At 42.0% G+C, this 17,229-nt stretch overlaps 1 protein-coding gene across 2 annotated transcripts in view; it reads right to left on the bottom strand.

Moving 5' to 3' along the window:
• Nucleotides 1–17,229, bottom strand: part of TTK (TTK protein kinase) — a 75,165-nt gene that overhangs the window by 31,133 nt on the left and 26,803 nt on the right. For both annotated transcript variants that reach the window (XM_040350005.1, XM_040350006.1), the window contains exons 9-11: nt 13,202–13,292; nt 7,783–7,900; nt 2,790–2,971 (exon numbers count right to left, since the gene is read on the bottom strand). In XM_040350005.1, the coding sequence (XP_040205939.1) occupies nt 2,790–2,971; nt 7,783–7,900; nt 13,202–13,292 (391 nt within the window). The remainder of the gene's footprint in view (nt 1–2,789; nt 2,972–7,782; nt 7,901–13,201; nt 13,293–17,229) is intronic.

The raw sequence follows: 17,229 nt of genomic DNA, 5'->3' as shown, positions 1-17,229 counted from the left end.
TACAAAATGCAGGTTTAACCTTATCAATGTGACAGATGCCTTAACCGCTTGCTTACTGGGCACATATACCCTCTTCCTGCCCAGGCGAAAATTTCAGTTTTCAGCACTGTCACGCTTTGAATGACAATTGCGCAATCGTGCGATGTGGCTCCCAAACAAAACAGACATCCTTTTTTCCCCCCCACAAATAGAGCTTTCTTTTGGTGGTATTTGTTTACCTCTACGGTTTTTATTTTTTGCAATATAAACAAAAATAGAGCGACAATTTTGAAAATAAAATGATTTTTTTTTTACTTGTCGCTATAATAAATATTAAAAAAAAAAAAAAAAAAAAAAAAAATCGCAATAAGCGTATAGTGATTGGTTTGCGCAAAAGTTATAGCGCCTACAAAGTAGGGGATAGAATTATGACTTTTATTATTTTATTTTTTACTAGTAATGGCGGCGATCTGTGATTTTTGTCAGGACTGATATTACGGCGGACACTTTTGACACATTTTTGGGACCATTCACATTTATATACAGCGAACAATATAAATATGCACCGATTACTGTATAAATGTGATTGACAGGGAAGGGGTTAACACTAGGGGGCGAGGAAGGGGTTAATGTGTGCCCTGCATAGTGTTTCGTAACTGTGGGGGGAGGGGAGTGACTGGGGGAGGTGACCGATGGTTATCCCTATATACAAGGGACACAGCATCGGTCTCCTCTCCCTGACAGGACATGGATCTGCGTTTACACACAGAGATCCATGTCCCTGTCTGACTGCCGACCACGGGTGCCTGGCGGACATCACGGCCGCCAGGCACGCGCATCGGCACCTGAGTGACGTGGCGGGCGAGCGCGCACCCCCCAGTGGCTGGAGGACGTATATAGACGGCCTCCCGGCAATTAACATCCACATTGCGGCCGTAGAAAGTCGTCTGGCCGGCGGGAGGTGGTTAAAGAAGGAGGCCAGGAATTACTTTTTAAAATTTGCAATTGGTTAAGTCCAAAGAGGTATATGCCACCACATGGACTTACCCATTTACAACTGACAGTTTACCAAGCACCATGCTATAGCTACACTCCCAGCGCTCTGACAGGAGAGATGCGGCTGCTGTGCAACTGTCCACCTTCCCCCAGCTCCCTCCTCTGTCCATTCACAGGTGCCTTTGTACACTGAATGGGTTCACACGATTTAAAAAGCGTTCCGTGATTAAGAGGAGAGAAGGTCCAGACAGAGCAGTTGCAAAAGACTCTGCAGCTGCAGGTACTGAGAGTTGAAGGGCACGTCAAAGTATAGCGACATCCCACAGTTCAACTCCAGGCAACTTCAAAATCATCCCTTGCAGTGGGGCTGCACACAGGTTTAAAGCCACTTGTGTGAAATTTTCAAACACTACAGACAATTACACGGATTTCAGCCTCCCAATCAAATAATGTGTATCTAATCTACAAACTGACATACAACTGCTCTAAATGCTTTTATACACTATGCAATAATCTTGTTTCCTTCAGGTCACCAACAAAATGGCTACAGCATTTTTAAGCATAAGAACCCCCCAGGGTTCTTCCCTCCCAAACAGATGTAGAGTGGGCTCTGCTTAGGCAATTGGGTATGGAAATGTACACGCGCACACACACACGCGGTGGATAAAAAAAAAAAAAAAATCACAAGTTAAATTGGATTGATTTTCTTATCAAAAAAAAATAATGCTTTTGGAGTAAAAATCTAAATATGTTTTCCCCAAGATACATTTAGTTTCATCAGTATGAAATGAAACTTGGTTATGTAGCATGAGGCTGTATATGCTGTAAAAAATGTTGGTAAACTCATTCAATGAATCCAAGCTCTGCAAGCAAACATGCAATGAGAATCGCGATTTGTTTGCTTAGAAAATAGATCAAGATTCTCACGTCACAACATCATCTCACATTAAAACCTCAAAAAATTGGGCTAACCTTACTGTTTCGTGTTTTTTTTATTCATTGAAGTGACATTTTTATCCAAAAAAATTGCATTTGAAAGACCACTGGGCAAATACAGTGTGACATAAAATATTGCAGCAATTGCCATTATATTCCCCAGGGTCTCTGCTAAAATATATAATGTTTGGGGGTTCCATGTAATTCTCTAGCAAAAAATATTGATTTAAACTTAAGAAACAAGTTTCAGAAAGATTTGGACTTTAAGTGGTAAACTTCCTGCATTTACACACAAAAGTTTGAACCAAGAAGGAAGTTAGTTACAATCTTTCATGTTGTTAAAAACTTGGCAGACTGCCCCGAATTTTTCTTCACACAGAAGTTTATCCCTTTGATCTAAACTTAGCAGACTGCCTGGATATTGTCTTTTGGACAGCTGAGTGAGCAGATAAAGTCTCTCCATTATGGCAGTGCCTGTTAGCAGGCATCCACTTACCTGCTGCCACCACAGCCCTCATCTAGTGTCACTGTCACATGACATAGCTGTCCTATTAAAATGAATGGAACTAAATCGATGAGTCAACAGCGGATCAGATGACGGTTGCTCTTTAAAAATTAGGATCTAAAATGTACCATTTACTAGCGCTTTAAATCAAATCCACCCTGTTCACACAAACAATGAAGGGACCAGATCTTAAGGCTTAATAGATATTTATGTTTCAATTTAACAGTCAGTGCCGTATGTACTGACTATGTTTTAGGACTTCAACTAATCTATACATTTGTGGACATTTTACCATCCAGTTTTTTCAGGATATCTGCATATATCAGCCGTTTAATGTGTACTTGACTAAAGATTTCTGTACAGTACTACTCACATCTTGAAAAATATCACTTGGTATCTCACGAATTTTCCACTTCCATTCCATGTCAGAATTGTTGGGTTTTGGAGGCTCAAGCTGCTTTGCGTCCATTTTGCAGTCACTTTGGGGCACTGGTTCTTGTTTTTTATTACACTGTGGGTTGTATGGTGCTGTAGTAGAATCTGTCTCATCCATATCTATAAAATAAAAAAAAGTGTAAGATGGATTATGAGGTCTGTGCATTAAAAAAATCAGCCCACAAGCAGAAAGGTACAGTACATGTTTTGGCCCTTCGCACAAGGACTTAAAAAACAAAAACACTGCTCTTGCACCCAAAAAAGTTTCTCTTGTGAATTTGAATACAGGTGCACAGTCATCTAGGGCAGTGGTCATCAACCCTGTCCTCAGGGCCCACTAACAGGCCAGGTTTTATGAATTACCTTGGGGAGATGCAGACTAGAATACTGCAATCACTGAGCAGCAAATGATATCACCTGTGATGTGTTTTAGTTATCTTGCAAACCTGGCCTGTTAGTGGGCCCTGAGGACGGGGTTGATGACCACTGATCTAGGGGACACAAAGCTGCATAAAGATCGACAATTCATGCAGTCTGGATTCCTCAAAATAAAAAAAATGTTCTGGCCTATTGTGGAATCTCGAGTAGCCAGTGTAATTCTGAAGAGGCGAAGGTTAGACAAATGCTCGTTGGGTATGGCAACAGCTACGGCCTTGTGCCAACAACAGACCAATGCAAAATCAAAGTTTAGATGCTTGTAACAAAGCATCCAACACTCAGACTTTACCTTTAGTCTCAAGTAGATCCAGCACTGTGCTTGTATGTAGTGGTGTTGGTCTCACAAGCTTTGACAGCAGTGGGATCCATGGACTCATGCCGTTGTCAATCAAATCATAAAAGAGAATAGAAACTAAGCACGCAGGTGGGGGACCCCAGAAGAGGAGATTCTCGACTGCTCTGTGCAATACCATTGCACAGAGAAGGCAAGTATAACATGTTTATTATTTCAATAAAAATAAAAAACACCCTTTACAACCACTTTAAAGTGATAGAGATTTAACAAATCCTCCTACAAAAGTTGTACTGATTTATTTACAACTGTCTCTTCTCTACCTCAGTTTAAAGTACAGAATTTATACAGCTTGTCTGACCTTCAGCAGGCAGGGACATCCTGTTACACATAGCACTGCTCGGAAAGGAGAGCTCTGTTTAATCTGGGTTTTAATAAGTTATTGATTTTTGTCAGCATAGCATGTGCAACATATAAAACAGTCTCACTTCTCATTGCACCAGGGTGACTGTACATATTCCAAGGCAAGTAATAAGTCATAATGGCAATATTCAAAACCCAATAGCATATGTAGGTTTAGGTCAGAGTCCTGGATCCAGGGTAACAAGTGTATGGGTAGATGTGTTGTGTTTTTTAGGATGGGAATTGTTGGAGTCCCACAGGTGAGTAAATAAAGTGGTACTTGGAACCATGGAAAATAGCAACAGTTTCACCATATTCTCCAAATCATACAGTCAATGAGCATAGACCCATTTGATAAAATTTAGCAGGTGTACATTGGGCATGATGGAATACATTTTAGTTCACTATTCCTTGAGTAAACCAATGAGTCTTTGTATAGCTCTTCACATTTGGATCCAGTCTTAGCCAATAATTTGAAATGTTGGTGAAAAACACTTAAATATTAAAGCCAAGCATTTTAAAAGAAGAGAAAGGCCTAGATAGATTTAACGTGCGTCAATCGCAGGGTGATACTGCGGATGCACCGATATTAGATTTGGCTGAAAACTAAAGAAATTGGGCTTTAAAGGCACACGGTACAACCATTATGAAAAAACTAGAAACATTTATTGGTATAGAAATATCATAAAAGCAGTTATAAACATAAAATCACAAAGGAAATTAAATGAATAACTAGTTCCACAACAGGTTGTCACAATGGTTACACATTACACAGCCAAGTTCATGATTATGCTTTATAATTAAGCTCTTTTATGTTGGAATTTTATAACCATTGTGACAACCTGTTGTGGAACTAGTTATTCATTTAATTTCCTTTGTGATTTTATGTTTATAACTGCTTTTATGATATTTCTATACCAATAAATTTTTCTATTTTTTTCATAATAGTTGTACCGTGTGCCCTTAAAGCCCAATTTATTAGTTATCAGCCAAATCAAGCATTTTAAAAGCAAAACATATTGAATCTTGCCAGTTCTTAGATGTGATGTCTGCATTAGTTTTCCTTCAAGCTTTTATTTTCATCTGGTGATTGAGCTAGTAAGTGTTTTTCAAAAGAACAAGCTCTTTTAAATAAGTTACAGGGTTGACACAAGCCCTCCAACATTGACTGGGTGCTTGCAAGGGTCAGCTTTTATGCAAAACCTTTATCCCCAAAAAAGAAAAAAAAAAAAAAAAAAAACACACACACACACACACACACACACACACAGTTTGCTGCTTATAAAGTGTTAGCTGGAGTTTGGCTTCAATTTGTTAGACGAACTAGCAAAATTTTAGATACATTATCATTCCCCTTCCCCAGACTGGCAATGTTGCTGCTCCAATACAGGGAGGTGCGTTACTGGCCAGGCCACCATCTAAATTATAGGTAAACTGCAATATATGACATTTGTGGTTTTGGGTTTAAAACTGCTTTAAACTGTGCCAGTTAATATCTGACCCTCAGATTAGTAGTAGTGGGTGGAATATTAAGTAGAGACCAATTAGGTGGTACTGGTCTTATTAGAAGTTGTGCACAGGGGGAGGGGGGGGGGGTGATAGGTGCAGGGTTATTATATGTTCCAATAGCACTGCTGGGTTACTCACACTCCAGGCCAATAGAAGGAAGGAGCTGATGCTCCGAGTGCGTAGCCTGGATGCCCTTTTCCTTCTGTGTTCCCACAGCGTCACTTCCATGCGTTTTACGCTGGCTCCAGTCTCCATCCTGGTGGCCACAGGACACGCTGCTGACCTACCAAAAACCACACAGCCATGCACAGGGACCTGATTTCGACACAAGGACCCTCCCAGGGACTAACTACACAGATGAGTCTCCAATTATCTTACTTCTTGTAAGCGTGTACGAGTACATTGCCATTAAAGCCTTGTTTTAATACTGCACTTAGGTGGCACTTCCGGTGTTCTCCCTTTTGGTTTCTTGAACATGACAATGGGTTCACTGTACTCCAATGGCCTCCGCAGTCACCAGATCCCAATCCAATAGAGCACCTTTGGGATGTGGTGGAACGGGAGATTCGCATCATGGATTTGCAGCCGACAAATCAACAGCGTGATGCCATCATGTCAATATGGACCAAAATCTCTAAGGAATATTTCCAACACTTGTTGAATCTATGCTACAAATAATTAAAGGCAGTTCTGAAGGCAAAAGGGTACTAGCAAGGTGTACCTAAATAAAAAGTGGCCGGTAAATGTATATGGCCTGTCAGCAAGTGGTTAAACCATACTCATGACTGCAACTGCAACTGCAGCCATAATCTTGGTAATTTTACTGGACAGTGATTGGCTGTCCAGTAAATTTAATCCTGCAGGCAGCTCTACAGCCGACCAATCACTTTTGGTGCCAATAAAAAAAAAGTGTCTTGTGCAAATAGTGTGTAAATAATATAAATACCGTATTTATTCGGCGTAAAACGCGCACTTTCTTCCCCATAAAATCAGGGGGAAATCGTGGGTGCGCGTTATACGCTGATAGCATACCTCGGAGGGGGACGAGCGCCCGCCGGAAATCACTGAGCTGTCATCTCCTCTCGGCTCTCACGTCACACACAGTCCCGCCTCCGCAGGAGATGGTCCAATGCCGATGGCGGAGGCGGGACTGTGCTTGTGTGACGTGACAGCCGAGTGAGATGACGGCTCGGTGATTTTTCCAGCGGGCGCTCGTCCCCCTCCGAGGTATGCGAGACAGGCGATGACGGCGTGATTCCGGCGGGCGCCCGTCCCCCTCCTTCCCATGTGAGGTATGTGTGCCAGACAGGCGATGACGGCGTGATTCCGGCAGGCTCTCGTCCCCCTCCTTCCCTGAGACCCTTAGATTGCTTCAAAGCTTTTTTTTTTTTTTTTTTAATTAAAAAAGTGTTTTTCCAGAAAATTCCCTCTTAAAAAATGGGGTGCACGTTATACGCCGATAAATACGGTATATATTATATATATAAAAAAATAAACACTCTCTATATACATGCGCCACCATGTTATCCCTCAGGGCCTCCGCTTTTAGAAGAACAAACATTTAGGCGTTCCAAGTAAACTAGCAAAAAAAAAAATATGTATTAAAAATGCAGATTTTACCTCTGTGTAAAAAGTGACAAAAAAACAACAGTCAGTCATTGACCTGAAGAAAAGAAAAAAGGTGATGCACAAGAAGACAGAACTCCCGATCTGCCAACCAGGTAGCAGGTCAGGGACTTATGACACACACACACACACACACACACACACTTGGAATTTCCGATGGACTTTTTTTTTCATTGGAAATTCCGATAAATTGCATCGGAGATTACAAAGAGAACATGTTCTCTTTTCCTCCGATGGAATTCCGTCAGATTTCCGATGTGAATTTGGTCGGACAGAAAGGTCAGATCGTGTGTACAGGGCATTAGTAAAGACTAGAAAAATCGGTCAGGCCACATACACTGAAACAGGTTTACTTTGCCTTATATAAACAAGTTCAGCCCTGGTATTATTGGTATATTCAGTGACCAAACTGAATTTTCTGCATTACACAGAGGGCACAAAGCCAATGGACTGCATATATATATATATATATATATATATATATATATATAAAAAAAAAAAATGCAGTCAGAGAAATACATATTGGGCATTCAAACAACGAGCAGGAAATTGGTTCACGGTTTCCAAAGTACTAGACTATGTTCAAGCTCCTTATAACAAAAGGGCTCCTCAAAATTTAACACAACAGTTTTAATGCTCATGTATGCAAGATGTGAAGATATACCTTTATCTCTGACAGTGATGCTGCGGTCTGTTCTAATGATTACTGATGAAACCGTCTTCATCTCTACACTGTCCTCATTGAGCTGCTGTTGAATTGCCAGACTTCCAATGTTGATTGACTAGGAGAAAAAAAAAAAAAAAAAAAAAACAACATTTCAATAAAACTGCATTCGAGACCCTGCAGCCAAGCCAACTAAAACTTAAGGTCTAGTAAACAGTCTGACTATTTAAAAAAGGGAAGAATACAGCAAAGCAAATTAGAGTCTCAAAAATAATGACATTGTGTAATTTCAGCCATAATCAACTCTAACTTCAGAAGCCCTAAAACACAGGGCGCTGCGTCTTGCACTGCTCAGCTTCCATTCCACCAAGGGTTTGTCAGCGAGATCACTTAGGATCGTGATAAAGTATTTTCTTTTGTAGCGATACATTTTCCGACAGGGCCGCTTTAAAGTAGACCTTCACCCTAAAGGTCATTTTGTGTCATCCTGCCTCCTCCCCACCTCCCCCTTACAATTTGTTTGCGCTACAAAAGCATCACTTCCACATTTCTTGCCCGTTTCCCCAGCAATCTGTGAATGTGCGGTGTTCCACGCACAAAGACTGCAGACAGGGAAGTCTAAAAGCTTCTTTGCATATGCATGGAGGGGAATAAAAAAAAAAAAAAAATCACCCGTGCAGATATGCCAACAGGTTCTGCCAGAAACAAAAGGCTGGGCAGAGCCCATAGGCACATCTGTGCATGCACCTTAATAGTGTCAGTCTGGAGGAGGGTGGAGCCACCTGGGAGGACCAATGAAGTACCGCTTTAAGTCTATTTAAAGCATTAGGGGGGGAAAAGTCAAAAATGTTGTGTTGCTTTCTTTAGCATGTGGTATAAGATGATCTGTTCTCGCGCGTTTTCTGTGTCGTCAATACACCTAAAAAAAAAAAAAAAAAAAAAAAAAAACACACAGCATGCAAACATTTCACCTTGTACACAACAGCATGACATTTTTGCAAGAATGAATCCTAAATGTTACAGGTTTGATATGATGTTGTAATCAGTTTCCTTTCATATATTTTAGGATTAAAACAGGATTTCCTGTGCTAATTATAGACCAATTTCTCTGTTAAATTCTGATACGAAGTTATTATCAAAAATTGTGGCACTTAGACTACAGGATCATTTAGTGAAGCTAGTTCACCCTGATCAAACAGGCTTTATGAAGGGCCGTGAAGCTAGAGACAACACCATAAGAGCATTAAATGTCCTCCATTGGATGCAACACGGTCCGGACAAAGCCCCCAGAATAATATTATCTATGGATGCCGAAAAAGCTTTCGACAGGGTTAGATGGATGTTTATGACTGAGGTTCTGAGGTGGATGAAAGTGGGAGAGCGTGTGATGGGTTGGGTGCTGGCGTTGTACGAGTCCCCGAGAGCAAGAGTAAAGGTGAATGGCACTTTGTCAGACTATTTCCAAATATACAATGGTACGAGACAAGGGTGTCCCTTGTCTCCCTTATTATTTGCAATGATATTGGAACCCTTTCTCTGCAAAATAAGAAGAAATAACGGAATACAGGGAACGTGTATTGGGCCGGATGAACATAAGGTCTCGGCATATGCCGATGACCTGTTCTATCTATCCACACCACAGACTTCATTACCTGCCTTGATGGAAGAAGTATCTAGGTTTGGGGCCCTATCCAATTTTAAAATTAATTTTGAGAAGTCTATATTATTTCCTAGCCATGTATCTTTAAGTATGGCGAACACTCTACAAGAAGCATATCGCTTCATATGGAATAAAAAATCACTAGTGTACTTAGGGACGCATACAACGCCTGATCCTAAACTTTTATACGACCTGAATTATGGTACCTTAATGGAAGGGGTAAGAGGATCTTCAGAAATGGAAGGGGCAGTTTTTAAAGGGTCACTAAAGGAATTTTTTTTTTTAGCTAAATAGCTTCCTTTACCTTACTGCAGTCCTGGTTTCATGTGCTCATGGTTCGTTTTTGCTTTTAATGTTGCTGTAAATCCTCTCTGTTCTGGACACTTCCTGGTTGCCTGTTTCCTGATAACCACAGTGCTGGGAGATTTCTCACGGTGGTCACTAATGTGATTATTGTGTGTAAAACTAAACTGGATAGGTGCTGAGGAGTTTTAGACAAAGTATCACTGCTCTCTATTGGCTGACTGCCCTCTAGTGGCTCTCTGTACATCAGAGAACCAGGAAACAACAACAAAAACGAAACTACACTGCAGGCACATTATATGATTGTTTTTTATCTATTTTTTAATCATTTTTAAAAGGAATCAGTTAACTATTATGTCTCTATGCCCTGTAAACAATCATTTCAGCTAAAAAAAAAAATTCCTTTAGTGACCCTTTAACTTGGTTTGGAAGGGTGAACGCAATAAAAATGAACATACTACCTAAAATAATTTATGTCTTACATACAGTGCCAATTCACCTCCCACAGAGTTTTTTTAAGGGCATACGGAAGGCTTTTGTATGGAACGATAAACGCCCCAGATTAGCCTATGAAATTTTGTGTAGAGAAAAGTCAGAGGGCGGAGTGGGGCTGCCAGATGTAACATCATATTATAGGGCAATGGCACTATTACGTATACTAAATTGGAATCACGATCAATCAACTAAAACATGGGTAAAATTAGAGCAAACAATGGCAGGAAGGAACCTAGCAGGAGCTCCTTGGATACCGAAGACAGAAAGAGGGCTCTCAAAATGGATGTCACCATTAACTAATACACTAAGGATATGGGATAAAATAAATCAATCAGAAGATTATGCCCCTGGGATATCCCCCTTGGCTCCCCTAGAGGGATTCCTGTGGTTCCCCCCAGGCGAGGAAGTAGGATCAATGAAGGCCTGGGGGAGGGATACCAAATGCGGCAAATTTGCCCCATGTGGAACCCTGACCCCCTTACCTGAATTGAGACAGAGCTTGGGAACAGCCGCAATGGTGGAGTGGAGGTATCATCAATTAGGGTGCTTCTTTCAAAAATGGAAGACCAGGATAAGGCCTCTTAATTCGCTTACTATATTTGAAACCAGATGTGTAAAGATTGGGAGGGCCAAACACTTACTGTCTCAAATGTATAGATTAATCCTAGGGACACGGAGAAAAACAACACCTTACTATATATTAGAGACTGGGCAGGAGCTTAATCACAGGTTTACCACGCAACAAATTAAAAAACTTATCGACTCCACACACACTATACATCTGTAAGCTCACAGATTTAAGAGATGTCCTATAAATTTCTATCTAGGTGGTATAGAACCCCAGTAAGATTGGCACAGATGTATAGGCTTGCGGACAATAGGTGTTGGAGGGGATGTGGACAAGAGGGTACCCTACTCCACCTGTGGTGGTCATGCCCAAAGATCAGAGGATATTGGCAAGAGATTGCCCCTTGGGTTGGAAGGCTATCTCCCGAGGAAATAGAACTGACACCTTTAAACTTCCTATTCCACGGGTCAGCGAGGTCCATGGGATCATATAAGGAGAGTATTACGCCTCATTTATTAAATGCGGCAAAATTATTAATACCTAGATTATGGAAACAGGATAAAAGGCCAACTATTCTTGAATGGAAGTGAGAAGTGAATTTAATTATGGAGGCAGAAAGATGGATTTCCAGGGTTAAAGATAGAAATGAAAAGTTTAGAGTAATATGGTCAGAATGGGAAAAATGCTCGCTAGAGATTGAATAATTTAAGGAGCTGTAGGAAAACGTAAGTGGATAGCCTGTGGGGGGGGGGGGGGGGTGGAGAATAACTTGTTTGTCTTTTTTCCTTCGTATTTATTTATTTATTTTTAGCTCTCAATATGAAATCCCGTGCGGCACTGCTCCTAACCCCCACCTGCACAGGTTTAAGAGAGGGTGGGCACGGAGGGTGGGATTGCGTCAAAGCGTCTCCTCCTTTGACGTGCTGCGTCTAGGTCCCGAAGGACGGGCGTTCGTAGTAGCCGGCCGGCTCAAATTTTTTATGCTGATACTGACTGTTTTTATGTAAGTGCAAATCGCTTTATTAAATTTTTATCATCTACGGTACATCACTATGTGGATCTCATTTTCTTTTGGTGATATACATCGCTGTGGCTGCTTGTAAGAGTTCCTGTTGCTCTGGCTGGTGAATTGGAGGCAATCTTTTTAAAGGCCCTGGCTGGGTTTGGCCACAAGCGTTCTGTTTTTATAAGTCTGGTAAGAGTCCCCCTTATTTGGTGATACCTATCGGTGGTGGCTTTTCTTTGGTGTGCTACTATAACTCGATTCATTTGCGGTACATCACCATATGATATACATTTCTTTTATGTACCTTGGATTTTAAACCTATCCACACAATTGGAGGAATACCATCCAGACTATCAGTGGCAGTTCCTGATAAAGACCCTAGCTGGGGGTTCCAGCTGCAAGCCTTGTTTGCTTGCCCTTCTGGTAAGCGCATAATCATATATTTATCCATTTCACCGGTGGAGGATTTATGTTTGCTAGTCACGCTGTCAATTCACTCACTTGATGTGAACTTTCACTACAATTTTTGTCCATTGGACCTTATGGACACCATTTATATCAATTTATTTTTTATTTTTTATTATTCACTTTAATAATTTATACTCACTTATGGTTTAGCGCAACTAATTTTTTCCTTTTTGTCTGTATATTGTGTGTATATCACAATTTTTGTTGCAGCTTATTTATTCTCTGTTTACATAGTTAGTAAACGCAGTATTACATTTTCTCTTATTATATACATTTACTTATTTTCTTTCGGGGTTGGTGTGTGGAATAGGGAAGGGAGAAAGGGTGAGATAAAAAAGCGGGGGGGGGGGGTTAAGTCATTAGTGGCTTTATGGCATGACAGAGGCCTCAGATTTCAAACACTTGGTAAAAGTGTTTTTAGGGGAGGGGGTAACAAGGAATAATGAGCGATAAGCTATAGAATGGCTTTTTAGAAGCCTCATATCTAAGGGATCACTATTTTTATTTATTTATTTTATTTTCTGTTTGGTGTTTGGAGGGGGGGGGGGGAGAGAGCCACAGGGAATAAGTGAGGGTGGGGGGGGGATAATTTTTCTCCCCTTTTTATTTTTCTCTTTTTTTTTTTCTCTCTTTATTTCCCCCGGGGGGGTATGGGATACAGATAAGGATGTTTATTGTACAAGGGTGTGATATAATGTAATATATTGTTAAATGGAAATGTTGAAAAACTAATAAAAAATTTTGATTAAAAAAAAAAAAAACAGGATTTCCAGTGATAAAAATATTAGTCTGAAAATGTATAAAGGGTCTCATGGCAGGGAACCAATCAATACCGAGATGTAATTATTAGATATCATAACATGACAATAAAAGCTAGCAAAGACTGACAATGTCACATGCAGCATGCATAGCTTCTAACCTGGTTTTTGGAAGACTGTAGGTCCTCTTCTACACATCTGGATTTAGACAAAGGTGGTAGGACAGGTACATGCATAGAATCAACGAGTTGCCTTGGGTGGGGGAAAAAAATAAAAAGTACATTAAAAGGGTCACTTCAGAACCATCCCTGCAGCACTCAAGTAGCTTCCAACAACTATAATTATCAGTCGGCGGTCAAAATCAGAAGCCATAATCAAAAGGCTGCTAGTAAAGTAAACCGAAAAGGACTAAACTCAGGAGTGCTGATTTTAGTGCAATCTTCTCCAGACGATTACTTATGATTGGAGCAGCACGGTCATCACTTTTAGCAACCTAAATGCAAGTCAAAAACATACAAGTATATTGCATTTGAGCTAGACCAGAGTCTGATAAACAAGCGAGTCTTCAACACTACGTACACCAAGACCCCTTTTCAAACTAGGGAAGCGTTGGTGCTAGAACGCTTTTTAAGCGGCCCTTCTCAGCCACTTGCTGGGCGTTTTAACCCCAAAGAAGGGGTTAAAAAAAAAAAAGCCATTGTTGCAGCACTTTGGAAGCGCTGTCCATTCATTTTAATAGGCAGGTGTTTTGGGAGAGCTTAAAAACAGCGCTCCCAACCCACCCCAAAGATGCTGCTTGCAGGACTTTGCCTAATGTCCCGCAAGCGCACAGCCCCAGTGTTAAGAGTCACACTGAAATTAATGGGAGGCAGTTTTAAGGTGCAATTTCTAGAGCTAAAACACATGAAAACTGCCTCAGTTTAAAAAGGGGTCATAGACTAGAACTAGATGAGGGTGTGCTTCCCTACGCACCAAAAGGCTACCTAAAACATAACCTTTGTTGTAAATCATACAAATTAGAGTTACTTACTGGTAACATCTTTTCCACATACGGGCTCATCCCTTCTTAGGAAACGCCACCCTTCGTTCTTCAAGAGCAACTCTGGCCAGACACACAACACATACACCATAAATTACTTTTTGGATGGTTCCCGAGTCAGGAACCCAAAAGTAAACCAACCAGGGTGGGTACACTGTGCTGTCCTTCTGGAAAAGACGTTACCAGTAAGTAACTCATTTTCCCATATCGTCTTTTTAGGACAGCCACCTATGAGAGGATAAGCAAGCACTTACCCCTTAAGGTGGGACTATGGCTTACAGGACTGTGTCCAAAGAGCCTGATCCCTTTGCGGACAACAAGATCAGCCTCTAGTGTCAGGTAAAAGGTGGGAGTGCTGAATCACGTTGCCTCTGCACAGATCTGGCGCAGAGTAGCATCAGCTTCTCCGAGATCTCCCTACATATAGGCTTGTTCGATTGGCTAACAATGTCATCTTGCCAAGGTACTACTAGAGAATTTAACCCTACTTTAGTCCCTGCCAAAAAAAAAAAAAAAAAAATAAAAAAAAAGGGGGGGGAACCCCTTATTGACACTTGAACCAAAGTTCAAAAGGAAAGTCCTACGAGGATCTGCAAGAAGTTTGGTCCTACTCAGGAGACTGTAGACCTAAAACTGGGCCAGCTGCCGTAACACCACCAAATTTCAGATAAGTGGAGCACAAGATATAATCATGAGGGATCCCTATAAGTAGCCAGACCACCAGGTTCGCAGAGCCCTCAGGACAGAGAACCGGTTTTCCTTTAAGCCTGTGTGATACAATAACAACCGTAGTGTTCTCTGCCCACCGGTAAGACTGCGGGTGGGTGAGATGGCAAAGCAATTAGGGAAACGCCAGCACAGAGCACCAACCCTATACTGGTTTAGACCCAAGGAGGAAGTTTTATGGGGGGAAACCAGAGTTCCCAGAGAAAATTTGAGTACCCAGGGTTAACCGCCCTACAGACGGTCCAGATGGAAGTGCCCGCAACTGCAAGAGGATGTCTTCACTGAGTTTAGTCTTAACTTCTGTGATCAGACAAGATTGGGTGCATTCAGGGTGCTGTGGCCATAGGCCAGCATTCCTACCCATGTCACCCTTGTATTTCACAGGAAGGGCTTTCCTGTCTGCTATGCGATGCAAGAATCGCCTCTGGCCCTGGACAAAAAATAAATAAAAATACATGTCCCCTGTGGGAGGGATAGTGTACAGTCTTGGACATGCTGTTCGTCATCCACCACTTGGGGGGCTGTTCGATCTCTTACTGACTGTGCATTAATGTGTGTCTGCAATTGTGTCAGATAATATTCCAAGATGTGCGACATCAGTAAAAAAAAAAAAAAAAAAAAAAAAAAAAAAAAAAAAAGGGAGTAGTTAATTTTCCTATGATGAAAAGAATCACAGGTCCCTTTCAGAAGAGAGTTCATTCTCTTTAGCATGGAATCCAACAAAAACCCTCCGTCGACCACGACTAGGCGGGTCAGTCTGGATCTGTGGGAAAAAAAAAAAAGAAAGTCGTCTGGTGGGAGCAGAGGGTACTAAACCGAAGCCTTCCAAGAAGCTGGACCCTACTCTTCTCCAGCTTCCATCAGACCCACTGCTCTGTCCTTGGTCGTGGAGCAAAAGTGTTTCTCTTGTCCTCCTGCAACCACCTCCTCCAAAGAAATTTTGCAATGAGGCCTACTGGATTCACCATCCAGGCCGTCTCCCACGTCTTAACAAGTGTTCTAGAAACCTGCGCATCTTACTAGGGTCTGTCACCTGAAGGCCTTTAACTCTGTAATACCATCCAGCGGGCCACCCCCCTGATATCTGGCCCTGGTCACCAGAGATCCTGTTTAGTTTCCTATATTGGGACCATTTGGCCGGCAACCCTGTAACCTCAAAAAATACTTGTGAAGGGATTCAAACTCATGACCTCAGTGTTTAAGGCACAGCTTTGGTGCAACACCTACAATGTGAGCCCTTTCTTCACCGTTTGTGGGTCAACCAGGAGAACCTGAAGACCCTTGCCTGAAGATTTTAGGTGAGATGGTTTGCTGGTCCTACACAGGAAAAGTTTTCACTGCAGTGCCTATAGTGTAGACTCTAAACTGACCCTTCTGGTCATGAGAGCACACCACCCAGTCAATGTGCCAGGTATATCAAAGGGCAGCATGTGTTTGGGGCATGCAAGATACCCCACACAAACACATGGAGAACTCCAAACTTGATGCAAGTACTGGAATGTTGGGGGATCTGAACCAACCACCCCAGTGCTGCCAGGCAGAATTGTCAGCCACCCAGGCCTACTCCCCCTGGATAGCCTCGCCAGTATCCAGGAGACCTCTCAGGAAACTGACTCTCAGCCCCATCGAATCAGTCACCCCAGAGCTGAAGAGTTAACCGCTGCCACTGCATAAAGTGACTTGTCAAAGGTCAGAAGGAGCAGACATGAGGATAAGATCCTATGTCTCCAGGAATACTCCCATGGCTACACTGGTTGGAAGCCATGACTGCCTCAACATCGTTGCCTTTTGGCAGCCAGCCTCGTATTTTACCACACAGTGCAATTTCAGCCAGACAGACACACACCTTGTGCAGAAGGGGGGAAAACGGAAAATTGTATACTCACCTTTCCGTAATTTTCCTTTCCTGACGCATCTTCATGGCAGCACACACTGGGTTGTGACTCCGCCCCCACAACCTGACAGGATTGGTTAGCTATAAATTTGAAGGGGAGACGCCCCACACCATTCTCTGTATATATCATCATAAAACAGCAGGGCGGGCATCTGTGTGCTGCCATGAAGATGCGTCAGGAAAGGAAAATTACGGAAAGGTGAGTATACAATTTTCCGTTTTCCTGACGCATTCATGGCAGCACACACTGGGAAATAACTCGCCAGTCGGGAGGGTGCAAGAAAACAGTAATATTTATTCTCTATAGCGCTGAGGAATTGGCTCTAAGAACAGATCTGCCAAAGTCGACGGTAGCCAGGAGAGCAGAATCCACTCTGTAGTGAGAAATGAAGATGTGTTGGGAAGACCAAGTTGCTGCTCTGCCTATGGTTTCCGGTGAAATCCCGCAATATGCTGCCCAAGAAGTGGCCACTGCCCCTGTCGAATGAGCCCTAATGCTCTTTAGGAGTCGTAAGTTGCTGGATGGAATA

Source organism: Rana temporaria, chromosome 4 (genome assembly GCF_905171775.1).
Source record: "Rana temporaria chromosome 4, aRanTem1.1, whole genome shotgun sequence".
Lineage (NCBI taxonomy): Eukaryota > Metazoa > Chordata > Amphibia > Anura > Ranidae > Rana > Rana temporaria.
This window is presented reverse-complemented; position numbering and strand designations above follow the sequence as displayed.